This window comes from Oryzias latipes, chromosome 19 (assembly GCF_053564925.1).
Source record: "Oryzias latipes strain Hd-rR chromosome 19, Olatipes_Hd-rR_3.1".
Lineage (NCBI taxonomy): Eukaryota > Metazoa > Chordata > Actinopteri > Beloniformes > Adrianichthyidae > Oryzias > Oryzias latipes.
The window spans coordinates 28,804,924-28,831,959 of NC_136255.1; the positions used below are offsets into that span (position 1 = coordinate 28,804,924).

The window sequence follows — 27,036 nt, forward strand, 5'->3', positions numbered from 1 at the left end:
AAGACATAACACAACAAATTAGGTACCTTACACATAAACAAAAATAAACCATTTCACTGAAATGAATCGTTCATAACTAGCGTTTTAACATTCATGTTCCCCCTTCTTCCATTCTACCAGACCCTGGACCTTCTTACCACACCTTTCCATGTCCGAAGACCCTCCATTTCACTTCCCATGCCTTTCATTTCTCCTTTACTTCATTTCTCCTTTGCTCTGTCCATTTCCCATCTCTGATAACACTTTTCAAATACTATTGATTATTATTCAAACAAACAAAACTGCCACTCATTCGCTTCTCATTCACACAGCAGTGCACAAGATTAAAACAGACAAACTAAATTAAACAAATTTAAAATGTCAATAATACTTCTTTGAACAAAGCTGAACTTAATCACGGTTATTAGGACATACAAACAAATTAGAGACATGTATTCACAATAAGAAAACCGAAATATTTTTACAAAATTATTTTACACAAAATGTATAAGACCGATGCTACCATACCATGTTTTTTGAAAAGATTTGGAGAACCTCCTGAGAGAGTTGTTTTCGTTCGAACAGAGACGGTTGCAGCAGTCATGCACGCAGCCATCTCGCTGTTGTGGCAGAGGCTTCCCACTGAACCCACTGAAATTTGTTTGTAAACGACGTCTTACAACCGAGGTCATGACTACGCTAGATTACTACGATCCCCGCCATGATTTTACCGCAAATTTGATCCCAAAGTCTTCAAATTTCTTCGTAAAAAAGTGTAGCGTGTTCCGCCATTACGATTTCCGGGCACGGCGGCCACATGGTACAAACTAAGCCAATCAGAGCCGCCGACGCTGTGAAGAAACTGGATTTTCTAGAAAGGACTGTAAAATAGGAATATTTTTAGGTTCGTTACCCCGTCAGTTTCTTACACACAGAAATAATGAATAAGGACTCAGAGACAGTTACTTAGCTTTTGTGGAGGTTTTACTTCGCACAAACACGAAGGGGACAGACATGAACATGGTACATTCAAAGTCCGAACCAACGAGCTCAGGGATGGGCTTTGGTATAAAAACCCTGCATTTGCATATTCAGAAGATCGTCCGATGGACCTCATGTGAAAATCACGCCCACAGGTTACTGCTGGAGAGAACCTCCAAGGCTAAAGTGAAGATAAGTCTGAGGCCTGCTCAGCAGAAAACATGCACAGAAAAGAGGGAGTATGGGAAGAAACTGTTAGAACAATAGTTTGGCTGTGCTTTCTTCAAATGTAATATAATTTTGAGATGACAATACATGCTCAGTGAATTAAGTTTAAACCATTAGTGTAATAAAAGTTAAAGGCAGTTTCTAATTATTCTTCACAGACGCCATTTTGGCTAGGACTCCGTCACGCTTACCACGTGGTACGGACACAACCAATTAGAGTCGTGGACACATTCGAAAGCAACTAAAACGTCCCGTCATTGGTCCGTTCGACGTAAACATGATGAACAAGATGGTTGCATCCGTAGAGAAACAATACACAGGGAAATGTGGAAAATACAGTTAAAATTCACAGATTTCAAACACTTTTTCATCCCATTCTTTCCAACATCGCATACATTTCATTTCATTCATCCTCATTCAAGCCATTTTCACCGCTGTTGTCAAGTCAAGTCGTCAGCGTCGTCTGTCGTCAAAACAAAATACACCGGTTTCCTCATATTTTCTGTCTAATGCATCTTTCATTTGTATTTTGAATCTCTCTGTGGTTTCTCTCCGCCTAAAAAATAATTTGCAAAGGGTCGCAGCCTTCCTGGGGTTTCCGAAAATCCTACAACGCGCAAAATTAGTTCCTATAGTAACACTGTTTTTCGTACGGGATTTTGTACAGGCTGAACAGACGCAAACCTACTAAATTTGCTGATTTCCAAGTATCACAAGCTCCCAATTTGCTGTTTTTCAATTTCCACAGGTTGAACAGATGCAAAACCTGCATAATTTGCTGTTTCTCAATGTTTTCAAAATTTGCTGTTGTCCAATGTGTACAATTTGCTTTTACTCAATTCGCTCTTCCGGGAGGGTGAACCACAAAACTTATTGAGGTGCGCTATGCCGCCCACATACTCCATTTCCCCACAATTTTAGTTATTCAATAATAATAATAATAATAAATTTTATTTCAAGCGCCTTTCAAGTCACCCAAGGTCGCTGTACAAGGTTAAAATAAGAAAAACAGAATAAAACATCAATAAGAAATTAACAGAGTAAAACATGAGTAAACATAAAGACATAAAAAAACCAAACATTTAAGATAAATACATAAAAAATTGTAGGATAGAAAAACAGACAGACAAACAGACAAATGAGGTTGCATGAACTGAATGGATTAACTATATGATTGTTTGAAGAGATGAGTCTTGAGTTTGGATTTGAATAGTGGCAGTGTGTCGGTATTCCGTAAATCTGGGGGAAGAGAATTCCATAGCTGAGGGGCGGAGCGACTGAAAGCTCTGCCCCCTATGGTAGCAAGACGGGCAGGTGGGACATGGAGTTGGAGAGAGGAAGTGGAACGGAGAGATCGGGAGGGAATGGAAATGTGAAGAAGATCAGAAATGTAGGGTGGAGCCAGGTTATGGAGTGCTTTGAAGGTGATGAGGAGAATCTTGAAACTAACCCTTTGTTTTATGGGAAGCCATTGTAAGTTTTGGAGAATTGGTGTGATGTGGTGTGATAACGGGGTCCTGGTGATGATGCAGGCTGCAGAATTTTGGAGAAGCTGCAATTTTTTGAGTGTTTTATTGGGCAAACCAAACAGGAGGGAATTACAATAATTGATCCGAGACGTAACAAGACTATGAACAAGTACAGCAGTTGTATGAGGTGTGAGAGAAGGGCGGAGACGAGATATATTGCGGAGATGAAAGTAAGCAGAACGGGTGATGTTATTAATATGAGATTGGAACGAAAGTGAGCTGTCGAGGATGACACCCAGACTCTTTACCTGGGGGGAGGGAAGAAAAGAGAAGTCGTTGATAGAGATGGAGAAGCTATTGGATTTGGAAATAGTGGATGGAGTGCCTACAAGGAGGACTTCAGTTTTGGAACTGTTAAGTTGCAGAAAATTGCAAGAGAACCAGGAATGGATTTCTTGCAGACAGAGGGTAAGGGAGGAAGGAGGAAGTGATGAGGAGGGTTTCGTAGAAATGTAGAGCTGGGTGTCGTCCGCATAGCAATGGAAATTAATTTTGTGTTTATGGAAGACAGAACCAAGAGGGAGGATGTAAATGATGAAGAGAAGGGGACCTAGGACAGAGCCCTGGGGAATACCAGCAGAGAGTGTGAAGGTATTTGACATATGAGGTTTAATGTGGATAAATTGACTACGGTCTGATAAGTATGAAGAAAACCAGGACAGAGGGGTGTGAGAAATACCAATAGTTTGAAGTCTGTGAATAAGAATATTGTGGGAGATGGTGTCAAAAGCAGCGGTTAAATCAAGGAGAATGAGAATGGACAGTGAACCGGAGTCTGAAGCTAAGAGGAGGTCGTTTGTGATTTTTAACAGAGCTGTTTCTGTACTATGGAGTGGGCGGAAACCAGATTGAAAGTGTTCGTAGATGTTGTTACTGGAAAGATGAGCACGGAGCTGAAGAGCAACAGTTTTTTCAAGGATTTTTGAAATAAAAGGTAAATTAGAGATTGGACGAAGATTGTTAAAGTTATTTGGGTCAAGACCAGGTTTTTTCAAAACTGGAGTTATAGAGGCGACTTTTAGAGAATGTGGAACAATACCAGACATGAGAGAGGAGTGAATAATGTTGGTAATTGATGGGAGAAGAGAAAGGAGACAGGATTTAACAAGAGATGTAGGAATGGGATCCAGTTGGCAGGTGGAAGGTTTAGAGTTTGTGATGAGGTCAGAAATGGTTTGTACAGAAGGAAGTGAAAATCTTGAAAAGGTTGTCAGAACCGAGGGAGGAGTGAAGGTGTCCACTCCAGAGACTGCAGCTTGGCTTGTGAGCTGTTGATGAATTGTAGAGATCTTAGAAACAAAGAAGGACATTAAAGCGTTACAAAAGTCATGTGAGGAGAGATGATTAGGAATATGATTAGGAATATGCAGAATTTATGAACAGGTTCCTGCGTTACCTTTATTGTTTGTGAGGCCTCGGGGGAAGTCAAACACGTGGGAGGAAACGTCACCGACTTTTCGCCGAAAGTCTCAGAAATCTGGTAATAACCACTATGATCCGGTCCTACCGGTCTGCTCCGCGTTGCGATCCGCGTTCCTTCCTGACTTATCACGTCGGCGTCACCAAAAATGTAGGAAATAATCTGTCGCTTTGAGATTACTTTCCTTGCGTGTTCAAAAAAGTCGAGAAGAAGAAACCACTGGATACTACCGGATTAAGTTTAACAAATTTATTTCCCTAACAATATTTCTAAAACAGAGTAAAACAAAATAAAACAGACGTCCGGATTCCCAAAGTTTCAGAGCTTGCACAGCGCCAAATTACCAGCGTCTTAACGTGTCAGCCTGTTGGGAACAAAGGAAAGTTCCTTGAGTGCAGACTTTTAAACAGGTGGTCAGAATCTCCTCCTCTGGAAGCAAGATGGCTGCTGTATCTCCGCCTCTGGCCGCTCTGATTGGCCGGCAGGGAGCCTGCCTACTTCCTTAGTCCATACTTGGAGTCAGCATCTGTTTCCCGCGTCTGCTGTCCAGGAGGTCTCCTCACAGACTGACATGGTCCCGCAACCAAATGGCTCCCCAGGTGGTCCCCCACAGGTGACTGGAACTTCCTAGCAGCCAGTAGATAATAAACCTTTGTTCCCCACACGTGAGCAGATGTCTGAAGCGGTTCCCAGGGATTTAATCAGTCTCAGAGATGATTGATTTATGATCCATGTCAGACCTACAGCCAACCCTAACCCTAACCCTTTCAGATGGTCTTAGAAGATCAAAGACTGTTTCTGCTGAAGGAAGATGAGTTTGGAGCTCCAGCCCTAAAACCTCTTTACATATGCAATGTTCAGGAAGCCCCTTTGAAATTCAAAGTACGGTAACATATCGGATGGTAATATTAATAACAATAATAATAGAAAATCTTCATTTTTAGCATATCAATATTAATACAATATAGTATTCATCTAAGCAGGGGGAATGGACCGCCTTGCCTGGTTTATGAAACAATCTATGTATAATGGATGTAATGAAAATTGTTGTTATTCCCCCATACTTCATTACCATAGGTGAGGTAGGGGGGCAATAAGTTCAATATTCTATGATTACTAGCTGGGGGCCTACTAACAACTTATTGTTATTGTCACTAAATTGAATTCAAATGTGTTAATAGCTTAATGTTTAGCAGATGGTAATAATATTATTATTATTAGAAAATCTACCTTTTTAGTTATATTCCGCAGGTGAAAAATGCAGTTTTATACACCTGAGATATGTGAGCCTTAAATGATAAATCCTGGTCAAATAAAACCCCAAGGTTTCTAACTGTGGAATTGGGGGCTATACATATGCCATCCAGGGAGACTATCTGAGCAGACAGAGCATCTCTGAGGTTTTTAGGACCTAGTATAATGACCTCAGTTTTTTCTGGGTTCAGGAGGAGGTCATTAATTGTCATCCAGGTCTTGATGTCTCTGATGCAGGCATTCAGTTTCTCTATATGGTAATTTTCTTCCGGTTTAGCCCTTGTGCTATCCTATGCACTTTGACCTTTGAGCCGCAGGTTGCTGACCCCTGGTCTAACAGGACCAGAATAAAGGGGTAGAATAGACAGAGCACTGCCACTCTGTTGAAGGTACATCCACCGTGGAACCGCAGGAACTTCCATTATAACAAATACAACCCAATTCCATCCTTCTGTTCCACAAGTTACCATCAGAAAACTCAACTGGACTGTTGATCTTCACACGTCAGCCACCCCATCAAGGTCTCCTAACGCTGGACGACACCACTATCTCACCGCTCATCTCAAGGGCAAAGGTCCTCTCATCTAGGATCTCCTCTCTAACCCTAATTTTTTTCTGTTAATCAGAAACTTGGTAGCAGATAAAGGACTCTTACCAGCTCAGTGACCCCTCCTCCTGGGTTTCTTTACATCTCCAAACCTCGCGCTTCCTCCCAAGGAGGTCTTGTGATAATTCGTCTCATGAAGGGAAACGTCCTGCCGGTCCCTGTCCTGCAGTTTATCTATTGCAGTTTAGGCAACTGGACCCCTTCCCACCATTGCGGCTTCTGTGTTTCATCCACCACCCCCGGCGCACATAACCTCAAAGTGACTATGAAACTCTACGTATCATCGATCTTCTCTATCACCCAATGGAATATTCAAAGAGTATTCCAGCATCCACAAACAATTAGACTCGTCCTCATGTCAGGAAAGCTCTGGATTTCATCAACCTTCATACACCAAGGGCAACATGTTGGACCTAATATGTTACTGCACAGCTGATGATGGTCTCTAACCATGTCCTGGCATCCTTCAGCTCCACGTTTCAGCCAACCCCCCACCCCAGCCACATGACACTTCAGAATATTGAGGAAATTACCATGGACACCAGCTCCTTCTGTTTTTCATTACTTTTCCTTCTGAGGAACCTGTCCTCTTCCGATGACATAATGGTTCATTACAACAACCCCCCCCCCCCCCCCCCCCCACACACACACACACCTGATAACTCAGTTAGTTACATTTATTCATTCTGGTGAAAACTAGATTGATTTTACCATCATAAAGATCTAGAATTCTACTTCACTACAACAACTCAACAGCTCATGGAAAATCCGGGAATTTCTCAGGTTTCATGAACTCTAAAACATCGCTTTTTTGCTCCTCAACAAACTCAACCATCTGCGCGTCTGCCTCCCCAGATGTCTCCACTCACACCTGTAACTCTCTTTTAATATTTTTGAACATCAACCACCAGCTGCACCTCAACCCCTCAGCGGTTCCCCCACCAGAACCACTCCCATTTTCCCAGGTTTCCCAGTTACTCAGTAGTCTAGAAATTAATCCATAATTCAGGGCCTTCCCGTCTCCACAGTCCTTGTTAAAATTGCCTTTCATCTCTACCATTATTCTCTCTTCACTCATCTGCTCTCAATAAAACTGCTGTTGTGACCCCAATATTGAAGAAATCTGATTCAGATCCCCAATATTTCCACAACTCCAGCCCTATCTCTAACAAACCCTTCAACTCCAAGATCCTAGAAAAGGTAGTTGATGCTTGGCTCTATACTCACCTCACCTGTAACACCCCATGTGGACTCTTCCAGTCTGGTTTCTAACCCTATCACAGCACAGAAACAGAAAAATACCCAATGACTTCCTCTGCACAGCCGACTGTGGTCTCCCATCTGTCCTAATTTTCCTGGATTCAAGTGCAGCTGTGAAACGTTCCGGACACTTATTTAAATTCTGTAATGGTTTTTTTGTTGTGAATGATTCAGCAAATGTTTTAAACTAGTTAAAATATATTAAAAAAAAAACCTCTCCACTTAAAAGCATCTTTGTGATCATGGAGGCGCAGTTTGGGATCCATTAATGTTGGACGTGAAGATGATAAAGGTTGACATCCTTTTCATGCAGTAAGGAGACATCTGACAGAACCTGACAGCTATTTTACTTTATCATTTTGGAAAGATTGAATGCTGTCATTTTTATTTTCAGCTCTTATTTTTTTGGAAATACTCTGAAGTTACTCTGCTTTATAAATGAAAGCATATTTACCCATTTTTATTCAACATTTTGTTAATGACACAACAGAGGACCAAGGTATGGATGAGATCATTTAGATTTTTTAATGAGACTTTAAATTGCTCTCGGAACTTGGCTGCCTAAATGGCAGTAACTTTTTGTAATAATATACATATTTTTTTCCCCTCTTCAAGCCCTCTGTCCACAGAACTTGGAAGATACTACCACACTGAAAACGATGACGAGAACCCGTTCATCTGCTCAATGCCACGTGACAATGGGATGAGGGACTGCAGCTCAATTCCAAAGCTGTATGACAAGGGTGGGGCGCAATGCATTCTGGATATTGATGCCTACAACAGCACAGACAACACCACCTGTGTCAACTGGAACCAGTACTACAGCAACTGCTCTGCTGGCCTGGTCAATCCTTTTAAAGGAGCCATCAACTTTGACAACATTTGCTATGCCTGGATCGCCATTTTTCAGGTGAGATAGCAAATATGACACTGAACATCAGAAGGTCAGTTTTTTTGCACAGATCATGGACCCGCAAAGATCAGTTATTAGACTTTGGTTAAAATTCCAGTTCCTGGGATTGTTTAGTGGAGTGTTTCACCTCACTGGACTGCCTAATTTTTGAGGGACACTAAAGTTTCTTTGGCTTTGGCCATTTTGTAGGCCAACTCCATCCAAACACAGCCAAGCAGTCTTGTTTGCTCACCTGGTTTGCACAAATAAGACTAGATGATACACAAAAACCTATATTATGCGCAATGCCGCAAGATAATTGTTTAGACTTCACTCATGCTAATCTATATGCTAATTTATGTAAATTAAATGTCAGTAAATAAATCAGTCTATCAATCTTTATTTCAGTTCTTTGTTGTCCCCTGAGAGAAATTGGTTCTGGGATCACAGCTGCAGAATACATACACACAGACAACAACTCAATCAGTAGAACAAGACACAACACAAGTGCAATTGAAGAATATAATCATGAGCTTCCATGTTGTGGAGAGACAGGTTATTGGCCGGTTGTACGATGAGACTGCACCCTTTGAGGGACCCTTCTGGATCAGGATCCTTCCATTAGCCATTCGGGATGAGTCTCATCTCTTAGCAGTTGGTTCATTTGTGCTGCCAGGTGCTCATGGAGTGCGGTGAGTATCTTTAGCCAGTAGGCATGTATCATGTCAGGGCCCGGGGCTGTTCAATTCTTCATTCCTGAGACTCTTTCTTGGATGTCTGCCACTGTGATGGTTACTGGATTCTGTTCAGGGAGGTTGCCATGTTCTTTTCTCAGAAAGACCAGCCAATGGGCATTGCTGATGTGTGTCTGAGGTGTCTCTTTCTCCCATATACTTTTCAGTACTGTTTGGTTTCCAGCCTTAGGGGGTCTGCTGTGCTGTTATTACCATCACTAAGCATATACTTTAATATGTTCATTGAGTTGCAAAGGCCAGGAGCCTTTGTTTGCTTCAGTTATGAGACTGTATTTCTTGGGTTCTTGCTCTTCTATCGCTCCTCTCTGGGCCTCTGTCAGCTGACTCACTTCTCTCTGAGCTGCTTTGATTTTAGCCTCAAACTGTTGTTTCCATTGTGGGTATTGTTTCTTGTCTCTTCCATGGTTGCTTCCATTCAAGTTCCTCCACTTTTCTAGACTGAGACGTCTAACCCTAACCTGAGCCCAGGGATCTGCTGTAGCTCTGTGGCAGTAGTGGTGGAAACAGTGGTGGACGCTGGAAGTAAGGGATACTGTCAAGCTGAAGGAGTTGTACTGTGCCTGGCTGGCTCATGGGACTCTGTGGTAGCTGGCAGGTAACAGGGGTCTAACTGAGCTGTGACCCGGACTATTGTGGAGGCAAAATCAGGACTGGGATGGTTTGGTCAGGCCATAGAAGACTATCCTTTGGCCTCCACAGGGATTCTGGCAAAACATCTAGTGCCCCAAGAGGGAAAAACTGTGCTGGCACAGTTTTTGGTGCGGGTTGGTAGCTTTTGACTTTAACTGGGGATATTGTTGCGAGGTGATAGAAATACTTTGAGGATCTCCTCAACCCCCTTTGACCCTTGTGCTGAGGAAACAGAAGCTGCAGACTTCTGGCTTATGCTGTCCATCACCCAAGCTGAAATCACATTAGTAGATAAAGCCCTCCTTAGAGGCAAAGTGCCGAAGAAGAATGAAGTCTGTACCTCAGGCCATGCGGTCATTGTGCTGGTATGTTGTGGTAAAGAGTTTACTGGTCGATCTTTGTTCCAACACTCACCTATAGTCATGAGCTCTGGGTCATGACCCAAAGAGAGAGGTTCAGGGTACAAGTAGCTGAAATGGGCTTCCTCTGTAGGGTGGCTGGGTGCTGCTCCTTTAAAGGTAGGCTGAGGAGCTCGAGGAGACCTGGAGAGAAGAGTAGAGCAGCTTCTCCTTCGTATCGAGTGAAGCCAGCTGAGGTCGCTGGTCTGGGGGCCTCCTTCGGGACGTGCTTCTGGCTATCTCACCAGCCAGAGTCCCTGAGCAAGATCCAGGACCCGCTGGAGAGACCGTGTCTATCAGCTTTGAAAAAAAAAAAAAAAGCTTTGAAAAATGAACAACAGTAACTCAATTTAGAAAAAAACCCCACTCCGAATATGTTCTTCTGTATTATTTTGAAGAACTTTTTTTTCATGTCCTATAATATACTGGTTGACCTCACAGACGTGTGCAAAGATGAACTTTGTTTTTTTTCAATTGGGACATTACAAGCCTTCATTAGCTCAGCTATTGTGTTATGTTTATTATAACAAATCTTGTGGGTGTCTGAGTGTAAAAGCTTTCTCCTTTAGAGTTGTGAGGCTGTGGGATTTAAAAAGAACTAGCCATGGCTAAACGGACATGTTTGTACCTGCAAGTACTGTAGAGATTAAAAATTATAACACTTTAAAAAATGTTGTATGAAAATCTGCATCAAATCGTTTCTCTAAACTTCAGAAGGTTTATTCTTTAAAAGCCAAAAATAGAGCTTCAAATCTTGAAAACTTCTGTGGTTCTTTGTTGTTGTCTTTAGGTGATTACTCTGGAGGGCTGGGTAGACATCATGTACTTTGTGATGGACGCTCACTCCTTCTACAACTTCATCTACTTCATCCTGCTCATCATTGTAAGTGAAATTTCTTGGTTAAATCCAAATTCTTTGCAATAAAGGATTGAGCCAGTGTTCCATCCAATCAAAACCTAATGTTCCTTTTTCTTCAGATTGGCTCATTCTTTATGATCAACCTGTGTCTGGTGGTCATTGCCACCCAGTTCTCAGAAACCAAGCAGAGGGAGAGCCAGTTAATGAAAGAACAAAGAGCACACTTCCTGTCCAATGCCAGCACCCTGGCCTCCGTCTCTGAGCCGGGTTCCTGCTATGACGAGCTCCTTAAGTACCTGGTCCACATCATCCAAAAAGGGGCAAAGCAAGTGGCTCATACATTCAGGTTTTTGGCTCGCCATGCAGGACTTAAGATCACGGTCTCGCCTCCAGCCACAGAACCTCAACGCAGCCAGAGGAGAAGGAGAAGACACACCTCGAGGCGGGAATCTGTGTCTGTTCACCATGTGATACAACATCACAGCCATCACCATCATTACCACCTAAGAAATGGCAATGTGAAAGATGGAGGAGGCCTCAAGGCCCTTGAGGGGGGCGTTGTAGAGGTTCTTGGGAACAATGAAAGGAGTCTCCGAGCAACTGCTGGGAGTGGATATCCAGCTTTGGCACTGCCATCTTTTATCACAACAGCAATTTCAGAGACTAACCTTCCCAGTGTATCCAGTTCAGTAGCAGCAGCACCCTATTCAGTTTGCACTGTGGCAAATGTTGAAGTTCGTTGTTGCGCTCCCTCACCCAAAAGTTTCGGCGTTGCTCAAGCTCCCTTCCAGACTCCTTTGTTTACTACATCCAAGGGAATGAAAAGGAACTCTGTGCCGTTTGCTGCTCCAGGGCCTAAGAACTACCCCACCCTCCAGGCCCGAGCTTTGGTGGAGTCCAGGCGAGGTAGCGCTGCAGCGAGCACACTCTCAAATATCAGCGGTAGCCTCAACATGTCTCCCATGCAGAGATGGTCATCCAGCCAGATGAGCACAAGCGCCCTAAGAGGTAGGTGACGCATTTTCAATGTCATGGAGCTGGTTTGGCGTGGCGTTTGAGAGGCAGCCTTCCAAAAGTCTGCTGTTTGAATCAGGCAAGCATTCTCCTTCAGTTTCAAGACTCGTTTCTTTTGATGTTTCACCGTTTTGGGTTGTAGTCAGCACTTGGTTTACATGTCTTTTTACACATTTCCCATCATTTACAGACACCAAATTTGTCACAGGACCCAAAAGTTTAGTTATTACACCATTCAACCACTTCTCTCCTCCCCTGTAGTTTCTCACTAACACGTTCTGACCCACCAAGAAAGACCTCAGCTTCTTACCTGATGCAACAGACCGGGGTAGAGAGCACTGAGGAACTTCAGGTTTCACCAATGACAATCTTGTATGAACCTGTCTTTTTAAAAACAGTTCTGCTGGTGTTTTCGTGGTCACAGTGTGTGGCATATTTCGATAACTGTAAAGAAAACAAGAAACACAATCTTGAAGCGACTTCCCACCAGCAGCCTTACTTTTGGCTAAGGACCTTTTCAAGTTTTGGACCAACCTTTCAGCCATCCCATTTGATGCAGGATGATAAGTTGGACTTTTAATGTGTTTCACTGCATTTAGGGTCAGAAATTATTCAAACTCACCGGAAGTAAATTGCGGACCATTATCTGACACCAGTTCCTTTGGTAACCCATAGGATGCAAACAGACCTAGCAAAACTTCAATAGTCTTGTTAGCAGTAGTAGTTTTCATGTGTATTACCTCTGGCCAGCATGCATAAGCATCCATAACAACCAGAAATGTCTCCTTATGAAACTCTGCAAAATCAACATGTATTCTTTCTTTTGCTTTAAGTCCTTCCACTTTTCCTAAGCTAGGCTGGAAAACCTCTGAGTATTTATCACATAGCTCTTGCACCCCCACACATGCTACCTTGTTTACAGAACACCAGTTTAGTTTTAACTTTTGAATCCAGTTTCTTCCCAATGAGGTTGGACCATTCCCTTGAACAACCAGTAGTTGCAGAACAGACGTCACTCCATTACATTTTGCAGTAACAAAAATGCTCCTCTTTAGTTTTAAGGGCTGCTTGTTATAGGTTTTTAGCACACAGTTGGTTGGCATTAGCTTAACCATCTTGAACCTACGTTTATATAGACTCTCTGAGATCACAGAAACAGCTGCCCCTGTATCTACTTACATTTTCAACCTTTTATCGTTTACCCTTATATACACATAATAAGGTTTTACAATGTCATCATCACCTTTAGAGTCCATGTTCTCATCTTCAGCTTTCATGGAGAACAGCTCCGGGACTCTGACGTTACTTGTTTGGTAATCTGGGACCGACCCCGGCTGGGGTTCGACAGTCACTCTTTCCGCTGTACATGTCGAGTCGGCCAGCGTAGAGGAGCTCTTGATTTCTGAAGTGCATGTTGCCACAGGCTGCTCCTCGGGTGGTCTGGCCCTCCCAGTCCTGATCTCACTTGGCCTGGTCTGGGCATCCAGATGCTTCGTCCACTTGGTCTGCTTCTCTTTTTTTCCTTCTTGGGATCTGCATGCTTTTGCAATATGTCCTTTCTTCTTACAGACTCGTCAATCCACGTCCTTAAATCTGCATTCACTGGGCATGTGTCCCTGGCTAGCACACCGATAACAGGGTTTCATGCGCTCTTCTTTTTTTTTTGTTTAGAGCTTGAAATGGCGTTAGCTTTGAATGTTTTCTGTGACCACTGCTGTGCGTTTTGTTTTGCCACTTCAAATGCCAGTCCCATTTCATAGGCTGCAGTTAGTTTTAACTCGCAGTTCTGCACTTTTAACTCCACATACAAATCTATCTCTTCTTCTAGAAAAGTCCCAAACTTGCATGTAGAAGCCAGCTTTCTTAGGCTTGCCATATACTCACTTATTGACTCGTTTTCAGACTGATTCCTTGTGTTGAACTTGTATCTTTCCGCAACGACGTTCATTTTCAGGATGTCAGTGGCTCAGGCGGTTGAGCAGGTCGTCCAAAGATCGAAGGGTCAGCGGTTCAATTCCCGCTCCCCCCAGCCAACTGTCGTTGTGTCCTTGGGCAAGACACTTCACCCTCCTTGCCTCCAGTGTGGCTCCACTGGTGTGTGAATGTGCATGAATGATCCCAGTGATGGTCAGAGGGGCCGTAGGCGCGAACTGGCAGCCACGCCTCTGTCAGTCTGCCCCAGGGCAGCTGTGGCTACATCAGTAGTTACCATCACCAAGTATGAATGAGGAGTGAATGAATAATGGACACACTGTAAGCGCTTTGAGTGACTTGAAAAGCGCAGATAAATCTAATCCATTATTATTATTATTATTATTAAAATGGGTGCGCAGCAAATCCAGCAGCTCGTCCAGCTCTTTCTCTGACGTCTTAACAGGTGCACACAAGTCCATTAGCAGCGTGTGGTTTTTCTTTCCCACCACCGTCAAAAACACTGCTTTGGCCTTCTCCGTGTCCATTTTAATTGCATTTGCAATAGAATTGTTCCAACCTTTCCAAATAGGCTCCGAAACATTCTACATTTTCATCAAACTGCAAGCCTTCACCTTTTCCATACGCAGCCATGTTTCAGAACCGGTTGTCTTGTCTCAACAGAGTTTTTAATTCTAAAACTCTTTTCTTTTAGCTTCTTTTATCCCACCGCAACCTTTAGCTCCAACACGTACTTCAAGTCTCCAGAACGGACTTTTTGACACACACAAGCCCCCTCTAGTTGATAGGAGGGGCATTGCTGATGAGTTTTGCAAAAATGGTTAAGACACCACAGAAGTGACTTCGATCTTTTTATTCCATGAATTTGACTCATTTTTTTGACTCCTTTCTTTAGAAATGTATTTTTATTTTCAAAATGTAATTTGATAACCTAATTTGAACTGTAAAAAAACATGTTCATTGTACCTCGGACAATTACATTAAATATCCATCCATTCATTGATTAATGGTTCAGCAAAATACATTCATTAACACTAAAACAAGAAAAATGACATGAATAAACGTTTTGCCCCAGTTGGCCTGAATGTGATCCACGCACAGTGGTGCCATTTCATGTGCAGTGTGGACAGGGTTCAGCACAACTTGACCTAGACACTGATCTGCATTTAAAAACAATCAATTCAGCGCAGCACAATTTGATTGAGAAGTAGTTTAAAGAACTTGAATTTTATGAAGCATCTCAATCATACAGACTGTTTCAGTTTATTTTGTGTCATTTCTCTATCTTATATTCTCCGTGGTCTGTAGCCCAGCTCTCCAACCAGCTTTCAGCTCGAGACCTGAACACCACTACCAGCACCATGGACACCATCATACTGACCCCGGACCCAGACAGCTGCCCGTTATGTGCCAACAATTTAGAGGCTGAAACGGAGGGGAACGATACACCTGGTGACTCTGACAGCGACAGGGTATTCGAGTTCAGCCAGGACCTCCACCACAGGGCCCCGAAAGACAGCTGGCAGTCCAGAAAGACGCATCAGAGGCTGGGCAAGACGGCAGCCAAGGCTGTTCACTTCTGGAGGCTAGTGTGCGATACTTTCAGGAAGATTGTGGATAGCAAGTACTTTGGCCGAGGGATCATGATTGCGATTCTGATCAATACTCTGAGCATGGGGATTGAGTACCATGAACAGGTTAGTGCACGTGGTGAGTCCTGATATGAGAAAAAGCTGCTTTCATTTGTTTAACCTCCGAAAATAACCGTATTAGTCTCTCTCCTTCGAATAAGACTTTATTTGTTCATGTGCATTTGTTAGATCTCCAGAATATTTCAGTACAACTTTAAGGTTCTACTTTGCAGTTGGTCTTTTATAGACAGACATTACTAATCTTTATATGTGTTGAAGATATATTAATCTGATACAGTTTATTACTTTTAATATTATTATTGAAATAATAAACCAGCGTTACATGGTTTCTCTAAAGAAGAAACTCCAACAAAAATGTGCAGATCATTAACATTAGAAAGCCTCTAAACTATGGAGTGCTGTACTGTTCATAATTAAATAAATAAATATTTTATTAAATAAATAAATATGACCTCATGCAAATACAAAAGCAACCAATAAATCTCTCATAAATATATAAAAAGATCATGAAATTGTGAAACATCTGCACACTGATTTTAAATTAGCCGTTATATTATTCAATATATTTCATTTTGCTTTAAAGACCTGTTCATTATTTTAAAACGCAATTTTAAAATATTCATTTTTTTAATGTGGAATATTATTATAATTCTACATCTTTTTTCAGAAGCGTGGATTTCAAAATCAATATTTTCCAAAGTAGCTTTGTTTTTATTTCATGTTGCTGTTTTTCACAATGGGTTATTTATTTCATGAAAAGCTTTTTCTGGAGAATGAGTCTGTCTGTCAATCAAACTAGAAGAGGCGGAGACATTTTTTTGTTTGGCTACTCCTTTACTCAGACATGAGCAGCAGCACCCTGACTACAGTGATCGAAGATGCTTCAGCAAACGTGACGGCGCAATGCCCACTCCTCAACACTAGGGGGAGTATGCACCTCAACACATCCACAGTTTTACAAGAAATTGGGCATTTTTGGTTCTAAATTTGAGGACAAAAGCTGCTTTGGGCGAGTGTGCATAATTCGGGCGATTTTGTGGTCGGTTCGGCAATTTTCATCTTCTCATGAACCTCTAGTAGTGGCCTAAGTTAGGCTGGGTGGTTGTTGGAGTTCCACAAAGCTTCTATGAACTGGAGTTCCATGAACGCACCATGCCGCGTGTGGGATGAGCTACCAGCTAAGGTTTTTTTTGCCTGATAGCCACATGGAGCGGTGCCTGTGCTTATCTCAGTAACAATGCATGGATGCACAATGCACATGGAGTGTTAAAAGATCAGGTTTATTTATTTTGAATAGTTCCACATGATAACAATGTTTCCATGTTTGAGTTCATGAGATAATGCCAGAGAGGCTCTGCTTCAGGTCCTGTAGTCAAACTACGTCTTAAATTACGTGTAAATTAGAGCGCGCAGCAAGTGTGTGTGAGCGAAAGTTAAGGGTCTGTTGCTCAGTTCGCCAGAAAAGTAATAGTAAAAAAAGGTTTCCTCCAAAGTATAGAGACTGGTTCTTTTAACCCGCTCTGGAAGCTTCCGAACGGGAAAGTGAACCCCAAATCAAACCCCGGATCTCCACTGCGTTTTCCGACCACGGTCAGAAACAACATTTTCCTAGAGAGGGAAAAATCAGAGGACCTGATTATAATCATTGTCTCAATGAAAATAGAAAAATATCATAAGGTTCAGGAGGCCTGAGCAGACTTGTTCCGCTTTGCGCAGCTGCCTGGTCTGACTCTGTCGGTCCACCAGCTCACCTCCTGCGAGCCGACATAAGGCACAATGTGAGCTCTGAGTGAATGGCGTAAGAATGAGGAGTGTTTTTTCTTGGAAGAGGACCTAGACAGGGTTGCCCACTCTCCCCCTCTCTTTTTGCAATATTTATCGAGCCTCTAGCTGCAGCAATAAGACAGAATGAGAGTATTAAAGGAATTAAAACCAAACACAGCCATCATAAAATTAGTCTCTATGCAGATGACATATCACTGTTTTTAAGTAATATACATTCTGTAAATGAAACGGCAACAATCATTAATGAATTCTCCTCCATATCAGACTATTCCATTAATTGGAATAAATCTGTTTTATTACCACTGAACAATAATGCGGAGCAAGGACTCACAATACCAGTTAAATCAGGCAATATAAAATATCTAGGTATTTATTTTTCCCCCAAAATATCAGAACTGGTGCAGCTAAACTACACCCCATTACTGAAAAGCATACAGGACGATCTAACACGCTGGACCAACCTGCCTCTGTCCCTTATGGGCAAGGTAGCCACGGTTAAAATGAAAATCTTACCCAAAGTTAATTATCTCTTCTCAATGATTCCCACACAACCGCCATTAAAATGGTTCAAAACATTAGACTCATCCATATCAAGCTTTCTATGGAACAATAAACCTGCAAGAATTAGTCTAAAAACTTTAAAATCTGCAAAAAGCTGTGGAGGATTAGAATTACCTAACTTCCACAATTACTTTCTTGCAAATAGATTATAATACATCTTAAAATGGTTAAAAAATAATTCCAGAAACCAACTCATGGTTAGACTTGGAACAGGCGTTATGTGGAAAGATCAACCTGTCAGATCTTCCATTTATTAGCCAAATAGTTAAAAAACAGGATTGTTTCAAAAGTATTAATATAAATGCCACTTTAACAGCCTGGTGGGAATTTCTCAAAATATCAAAATATCAAAATCATCAATTCAACCGTGCAAAATGTGGTCCCTTTGCCTGTGCTGGGGGGGGGTTGGCGGGGGGCGCTGCTCGGGGGGGGGGGCCCAGCGGCGCTGGATGGGCTTCCCATCTACACCTGGGGCTGGGATCGGCCCTTCCCTGGCTCTGGGGCGGGACGGGGCAACCCTCTTTGGGCCCCCGGTCGCTCTGGGTGTCCTCCGCTTCGGCTGCGGGGTCTGGGGGTGGGGTGGGGTGGGGGTCTTGTCGGCCCTGACCTGTGGGGGGGCATTCTGGGGGAGGGGGGGGGGCACTATTGGTACGGGGCAGGGGGGTTGACGGGTCGGGGTCTCCGCTGAGGCCATCGGCGGTTTCCCCGGCCGGTTGGCTGCCTCGGTCCCGTCGAGGCCTGACCAGAGCTCTTCTAGGGCCGGCGTTTGGGGGTGGGGGCCTGGGCTTGCTCCGGGGGGGGGCGGCGCTTTCTGGCTCCTCTCTCTCTGTGTGGGGGTGGTGCTGCTGGGCCTGGGGTGTCTGCGCCTCCGGGGGTGGGGCCCCGGGGCTGGGTGGGCCTGGCCCCCTTGCTGGGGGGGGGGGCGGGGGACAGCTGTTTGACCACCGGGGGACAGTCTATCATCTGTCCCCAACTTACCCCCTTCCTCATATAACCTCATAATAGGGTGAGGGGGTGGGGGGCTTAGCCTGCGATGAGCCTTGGGGAGGGGGGTTTACTAGGCAGTGGCCCCCCTCCTGTGGTTGCCGTATGGAGTGGGCCCCCCCTCTTTCGGTTTTATTTGCACCTTAGACATGTAGGGCCCTTGGTAGGGGGGGTGCTTGGACATCACTGCCAGCAAGCAGCGGATGTCCTCCTAGCACCCTACCCGCCAATTCTAACCGCACCTTAGACATTTAGGGCCCCTTGGTGGGGAGGGTGAGGGGACGTCACTGTGAGTAATCAGGAGATGTCCCCTTAGTGCCCTACCCGCCAATTTTAACCGCACCCCCCTTAGTACACACACCCCTCCCCCCTCAATATATACATCCCAACATAAACACACACACATGCACACACACACCCTTTCAAACACACATACACGCACACACATTTTGCAAGGAAGGTGGGACCTGGGTCCGTCTGTCCCCTGCCTCTTCCCTGGTGGGGGGTACGGGCCCCTTTGCAGCGGCGGCCGTGTCCCCGGGGTGCCGGCTTCCTGGGCCCGGCGGTGCTCTCTCCGCGCGGTGGGGGGGTTCACATTACATCTGAGCCGGGGGTGTCTGGTCCCTGGGGGGTGGGTTCTGGTCCTTGCTCCTGAGTGCTGGGCCCCGCCAAATTTCCAACTGTGGCCGAGCCTGGTCGGGCCATATTTACAACACCCCTTGTGGGCCCTCTTTTTTTCCCCGGGGTTCCCCCCTCCTGGGCGGGGGCGGCGGGCCCCTGCCTCGCTCCTCCCTGGACCAACCGTGGGCCGGGCGGGTGGCTGCCTGGAGTGCGGAGCGGGTCTCCCTTGGGGGGTCCTGGCTCGTACCTGGGGTTGGGGCGGGGGGATGCCCGGAACTCCTGGGTGGTGGTGGTGGTGGGGGGGGGGGGCTATCAAAATGTGGACGACCGGAGCTCCTCTGTGGTTTGGTCCACACAAACCCTCAAACTACAAAAACAGAGTCGTCCATGTTTGCATCTTCTGCAGCAGACAGACTGTTTGTCTCTATTTGATCTCTACTGTCAGCAAAGCCGTGCGGATATCGCTGAAACATGTCATCTCTCTGACTGGCACACCGCTGAGCGGGTATCAAGGAAGATGAGTCGATTTCCATGGAGGAGCCAATGAGCATTTAGACCCCGCCCACTTTCACTGATTGACAGACTCATTCTCCAGAAAAAACTCTTCATGAAATAAATAAGCCATTGTGAAAAACAGCAACATTAAATAAAAACAAAGCTACTTTGGAAAATATTGATTTTGAAATACGAGCTTCTGAAAAAAGACGTAGAATTATAATAATGTTCCACATTAATAAAATGAATATTTTAAAATCCTGTTTTAAAATAATGAACAGGTTTTTAAAGCAAAATGAAATATATTGAATAATATAATGGCTAATTTAAAATCTGTGTGCAGGTTTTTCACAATTTCATGATCTTTTTATGTATTTATGAGAGATTTATTGGTTGATTGTGTATTTTCATGAGGTCATATTTATTTATTTAATTAAATATTTATTTATTTAATTATGAACAGTATAGGACTCCATACTAAACTAACTCATTTTACAAAGATTTTCTGCCTCCTTCAGTTGGCCACTAGGTGGAGCTCGCACGATGGCATTTCACATTATTCCAGAAGATTGGAGCAAAAACCAATTTTTAGGCTGCAAACTCAGGTCGCATGTTGTAAATAAAAAACTGTTTTCAAACGACCTACATGGATAAGTAAAGGTTTGAATAACTACTTTAAAAAAAGTTTCCTTAACCTGTGAGTCTATAAAGCTGTTCATTTAGTCAGCAATGTATGTTTAGGTGAAACGAGCGTTAGCATTAGCCTTCCCATGGGAAATTCTTTTACATGTTAGATCAAGCTAGCAGACTTTGGCTTTACGGCTGTTATTGTTAAAATGACTAGATATATCAGAGTATATTAGTAATGTTCCATGAACCTTCAGATTGGGTTAAGGAAACTGTTTCGCAGTTTTACAGTTGTACACAATGATTATTATGAAGCTTAATGTCGCCAAATCTCACGAGAGTAGTGTTGGGTCACCGGAAAAGGAAAGGAAAAAAAGATCAATCTCTACTTTTATTGATGTATTTTTAAACAAAAAATTGACTTTATCAACCCAGCCCTACTATTCACAGCATGGCTTAACCTCCTTTGAGATGTCATGAGAACCACCAATATAGACAATTTGCATCAACAACTTTTGATTTAGTCCAGGACTTTCACTGCAGCATCACTGTCACTCAGTCTGCTTCTTACATTGGTAAAGTAAACCATTATTTGATTTGATTTTTGATTTGAAATGGTTTAATTCAAACAATCAAATAAGAATAATACACAAAAACATTACAATCAACAGTTATACATTCATACAATGACGTATCAAACTTAGGATAATTAAACATGAAAGTTTATCATAGATAACAGTAGATTATTAAGTTTTTAATTTATATTGGTTATTATTTTCGATTATCTCTTTTACTATAAAATCTTATTTAATGTGCCTCATAAAAACAGATGAAAGTCAAGCAGGACTCCAATTTGTGGGAGCTGGGATTGGGAAGGAAAACTCTTGATCATTGGGAAAATTAGAATCTCTTTTAGGATTTTGCACGTAGAAGAAGTCTTTTAGGCGGTTTATTCAGTAGTTTTTGTTTGACACAAAAGCCTTTTTCATCTGTTTAACGTTCAAACTACTGTCATTGGGACTCTCAGTTCAAATAAAGACCCAAATGAGAAGATATGCTGAAATGACATTGTGGAACAGAACCAATCCTTGTCCTTCAGGACTACTGCCTGCCTGTTCTCTCTTTACTGCTCTCTTCTGATTGTCTGACTGATGCGCCTCCTTATATGAACGATTGGACACACCCGATCCAGGTAACCAGCAGCTAGAAGTTCAGGGAGATCTGGAGCATCAGGATTGGGCAGCACTGCCCTAGAACTTAAAAAAGACTCTAAACAGGGATTTCAAACTCCCAGCCTGCTGCTGGTTTTCCAGAAATCTGCTATTGATTTACTGGATAAGGTATGTTTAGCCAATAAGGAGCTTCAATGGCAGGATGGTTGGGACACAGAAAGGGCACCAGCCCTCGAGGCCAGGAGATTGATACCCCTGCTTTAAAGTCAGATGCCAAGATTCAACCTCAGAACACACCTAGAAAGACCTCTAAGACAGGCTCACAGGTGAGCTGTTCAGGTGTGTGCTTTTATAAAAAAAAACACCTTGTTCATAGCCATAAACTTTTTGTCTTGATTGTTTGTTGTTAAATCTTTGTGCTGAATTGTGTGTTTGCCATGCAGCACAATCCTAGATTTAAGCAGGTTAACTTTTCTTCTCTGTTCACAGTACAGTCACTGTTCTTTTTGCACACATTAAAATATTTATTTTGTTCGTAGTTGTCTGCTGTTTCTCAAACATCCAAACACTGGAATCAGACTTGAGCCAAAGGAAAAGCTGCCTGCAGTTAAACTTGGGTTTTTGCAGCACTTACAGCAGTATTGATTCAGAGCTGTATTGACAAGAGCACTGATGGATCACTTCAATCCCCACAGGCAGCGTTCACATGCATTAACCTTGACTGAGGCTCCAGTGAAACAGACAGCAGATGCTGCTGGTAAAACTACTCTAAGTAAAAAAATTTAGTTTCATGTTGGTGTGACGGAGGCTGTGATGTTACTGGATTTATGTCACATTACTGCAGGGTGTAAGATGCTGGCAGGGAAAGCATACATGGAGCGCCACAACCAAGTGGCTGGAATAATATACTGGAACATGTGTGCAACCCAAAGGTCAAAATGGGAAACACCTCCGAAGGTGGTAGAGAATAAGAGGGCAAAGATCCTGAGGGACTTCCAGATCCAGAGAGCAAAGATGGATTAGAAATCAATACAGGAGTTTCTTTGAAAAACAAGAAAACAGTTGTTTTTATCGGATGTTTTAATTATGTTGTGACTTCCCCTCTGTTTGTGTTTAAGATAATTTCATTTTTAAAATAGCATCTATAGTTTTCCTTTGTAAAATGATGGAAGCATTTGGTTGGTAGATTTCTTTTTTTTTATCTACCAGTCATCTCGTCTGGTGAGTCAAAAATAAGATTTTGGTCTCTGGTTGTAACTTTAAACTTGGAACATCAAACCACAAATGGCAAAATCAGTTTCAAGGCTGCTGCTCCCAGAATGCTCTGCATAGTGCGTTCTAGTGTTTTGTTTAGGTAATGCTCCAGCAAGCGGTAGCTCACAAAACATCTGCTGCAATGATCTGCAAACATTTTTACAGCTTGGATTTAGTAGAACTTTGTGTTAGAGCAAATTTCCAAAGGAGATGTTAAAATAAAAATCATTTTTGTTAAATATAGTCCATTTGTCATTTTTAAGTAAAAGCAGGGAGAAAGAAATTGATTTAAAATCAAAAATTGAATTTGGAATGAAAGAATTGGAGATTTTTTGGCTCAGCTCTAGGTTTCATTTATTTTATTTCAAGCAATTGCTTGAAAAGAAGTGGGAGTTAAGTGACTTTTGCCAAAAAAAGAACCAAAATTACTTGAACTATTTAAATCCAATTAGTAATGAGATCTGTCTTAAAGCAAATACTTCAGGAGCATTAGTAGAGTTACGTTTTAGCAGGATTTGTTCCAAGCTGTCACACATTTGAAATGATGAAACTTTATTTGTATTTTCTTTTGATGTGCTGAATTTTTATCAGTTTGGTTTGTGACACTTTTTGGTTTCTCTGTTATTTGAGCGTGGCGAGTGACAACGAGGCATCATAACGTATTGTTAGAATCTCATTTCATGGTTTGTGATCTTTTTTTGGCTATAAACATATTTTTTGTGTTTTTTTCTGCTATATTTTTTGGCTAAAAAAAATGCTTGCGTTTACTAAATTGATTGCTTAAGGGGAATCAGTTTGAGCTGTATTTAACATAGTAAAGGGGGTGGGGGTTACGAATCCTAAAAATGAAAAATACCCATGAGATTAAAAAAAAACAGAAACAAATTTTTTTTTTATTTAATCTGTTTTAGTTAAATGAAAATCAAAAAAGAAAATAATTCCTAAAATGTTTTTGTTTGAACATAAACTGGGTTTCTAACTTCCCACAAAAAAAGTTCCAAATAGAGAAACTGGAGCTGTGAGGGTTTTTCCAGATGAAGGGCATAGACAAAAATGAGGATTTAAGACTATTTTTAGTGCACAAAGAAAAAGGAATACAAACTTCGAGTTCAATTTATTTGAAAGATGTCAGATATTGTGCCAATGCAGCATCGTGTATTGAGTGTCTTACTTTCTCTTGTCTGTTCCTGTAGCCTGAAGAACTGACCAATGCTCTGGAGATCAGTAACATCGTGTTCACCAGCCTATTTTCTTTGGAAATGCTGCTGAAGGTTCTGGTTTACGGACCCTTTGGCTACATCAAGAACCCCTACAATATATTTGATGGCATAATCGTGGTCATCAGGTACGGACTCACCCCCACCAGTCAATAACCATTGAATAGTTTTCTTCACATCTTCCGAAAAAATTTAGATTTGACAAGAGTAATCTGAAAGACCTTTGTTTTAATATAGTTGTTTATTCAGCCTTTATTTATAAGACAAAACAGATTTAGAACAAGTTTTTATTTAAAAGCAGTGTCGAATGAACATATTCAATGTACAGAGTTTAAAAACTTCCAGAGATATCTGCTTTTGACAGGAGGCAGCTGTGATGCATAGGTAGAGTGGTCAACCTCTGATTGGAAAATCGCATTTTCGGTTCCCGCCTTGCCTGCCAATGTGTTGAAGTGTCCTTGGGCATGACACTGATCCCCACATTGCTTCTGGTAATTGCAGGCTAGCCCGGATGTTCAGTGGCAGAGCCACCATCAGTGGGTTTAATGTGTATTTACAGGTGAATGGGACAGGGACTGCAAAGGACTTTGACCCTTTAAGGAATGTAAAAAAAAAGGGGCTATGGAAGTAAACATCATTTACCATTCTAATCAATTCAGTTTTATTTATATAGCCCAATATTACTACACAGTGGTCTCAACAGACTTTACTAATTTTACAAAACAAAATCAGTTCTAAAATACAATAGCTGATTGCTAAACTAAACAAAACTGGGCATCCCTGCCCTTAGACCCTCCTTCTCGGTAAGGAAAAAACAGATTCCAGGAAAAAAAAAAGAAACCTCAGGGGTGTCACATGAAGGATGGGTCCTCCCCCAGGATGGACAGACGATGTAGCAGAACTCTTAGATAAGAATTACCTTATCTAACTCTACAACTACATGTTTGAATAGTCCAGCAGATGAGCTTCATCCAGATGGAGTTGGGGGATGGCTGGGGGCACCAGACGAGTCATAGGCAAGGTCCACGCTCAGGCACAGGAGCACTGACGAGCCAATGGGAATATGGAATCCCGCTCCCCTGAGGGGAAAGAGGAACAGTACATGAATCACACTGCACCAACCAGAGGCACGGAGAAATAAATGATAAATAAATTATGAAGAATAGAGTACAAGTAGACAAGAATAGAGGACAGAACGCCAGTGCACCATACTTTTCCCAGTTTCAAACTTCTAGCAGCCTATTAACAACTCATTGTTATTGTTGTTAAGGTTTAATTCAAACATACAAATAGTAAGTTGCATGCACTGCGGTACATGTATCGGATGATAATAATAATTAATTCATTCATCTATTCATTCATCTTCTGCCGTTTTATCCCTCACGGGGTCACGGGGCTGCTGGAGCCTATCCCGGCCACTTCTGGGCGAAGGCGTGGGACACCCTGAACAGTTTGCCAGTCTGTCGCAGGGCCACAATCACACACCCATTCACACTCACACTTAGGGACAATTTAGAGTTGCCAAATGTCCTATGAAGCATATTTTTGGACAGTGGGAGGAAGCCGGAGACCCCGGAGAAAACCAACGCATATATGGGGAGAACATGTAAACTCCACCCAGAAAGGTCCCCTATTCTGTTTGAAGTCCCCCAGCTGGAACCTGAACCGGGGGCCTTCTTGCTGTGAGGCAAGAGCGCTTACCATTTCGCCACCGTGCTGCCCGTAATAATAATAACAATAATAAAAGAAAATCTGCATTTTTAGCATATCAATATTAATACAATATGATATTGATCTAAGCAGGGGGAATGGACCGCTTTGCCTGGTTTATGAAACAATATATGTATAAGGGATGTAATGAAAATTGTAGTTATTTACAAATACTTCATTACCGTAGGTGAGGTAGGTAGGTCCTGCATTTAGTGAGTGAAGTGTTCTGATTGGATGTTAAGGGACTGAGGTCCTTAATATAGGGCGGGGCCATTCCATGTAAGGCCTTCTAGGTTAACAGGAGGATCTTGAACTTGATTCTGGAATCAACTGGGATCCAGTGAAGTGAAACCAACACAGGAGTGATGTGATCTCTTCTGTTAGTTCCTGCTAACAATCTAGCTGCTGCGTTCTGAACAAGCTGGAGACTTCTTAAGGAACTCTTAGGACACGCTGCTAACAAGGAGTTACAGTAATCCAGCCATTCAGAGCAAGGGTCCAGTTTGGAGATTTCTGGTGCCAACATTCTAAAAGTGAACTTGTCTTAAGTAAACACTTTTAGACTATACACTGAATATTAGGCCGGCACAATAAATCGCAAATTTATCTTTAACGCAATATCACGCTGTGCAATATGCATATCGCAAAAGAGGGCGGAATTCGCAATAGATGGTTACCTTAAATATGCTAAAACAATCTTATGGGTGCTTGAAGTATTTCACGAATCAAACAAATCCCTGTATGTATTTGACCAATTGAATGGAGCCCTTTTATGTTAGATGTTTGTCTGCTATGTAGATGTCTTTTGGAGTGTAATATTTAAACTCTTGCAGTAAAATGGAAATTATGTTTTTGGTGTTTTTGCTATATGTTCATATACCGCAAGTTATATCGTCATCGCAATATTAATCACTAATAACGCATATCACAAGTTTTCATCTTATCGTCCAGCCCTACTGTATATTGTCTTCTGTGCTAGATTTCTGTGCAATAATCATAGAAACTGTGCAATTCTGTGACATATTCTCTTCAGTGCAATACTGATTAGGAATCTTAATATATCATATTGATATTTCTCTTACTTCCTGTCTTAATCTCACTGTAAACAGCTGGCCCAGGACCAGAGACATTAATTTTGTTTTATCCCTGTGGTGAAATGACAAAGAATCCTGAATATATTCAGCTGGCACTACTTTGGCTAGATCAGGGGTCGGCAACCT

At 42.4% G+C, this 27,036-nt stretch overlaps 1 protein-coding gene across 16 annotated transcripts in view; it reads left to right on the top strand.

Annotated features, from left to right (window-relative positions):
* The window catches only part of cacna1g (calcium channel, voltage-dependent, T type, alpha 1G subunit), a 207,199-nt gene that overhangs the window by 85,391 nt on the left and 94,772 nt on the right, over positions 1 to 27,036 (top strand). For all 16 annotated transcript variants that reach the window (XM_078938047.1, XM_078938056.1, XM_078938048.1 and 13 more), the window contains exons 7-11: positions 7,874 to 8,168; positions 10,724 to 10,816; positions 10,912 to 11,800; positions 15,047 to 15,435; positions 24,083 to 24,234. In XM_078938047.1, the coding sequence (XP_078794173.1) occupies positions 7,874 to 8,168; positions 10,724 to 10,816; positions 10,912 to 11,800; positions 15,047 to 15,435; positions 24,083 to 24,234 (1,818 nt within the window). The remainder of the gene's footprint in view (positions 1 to 7,873; positions 8,169 to 10,723; positions 10,817 to 10,911; positions 11,801 to 15,046; positions 15,436 to 24,082; positions 24,235 to 27,036) is intronic.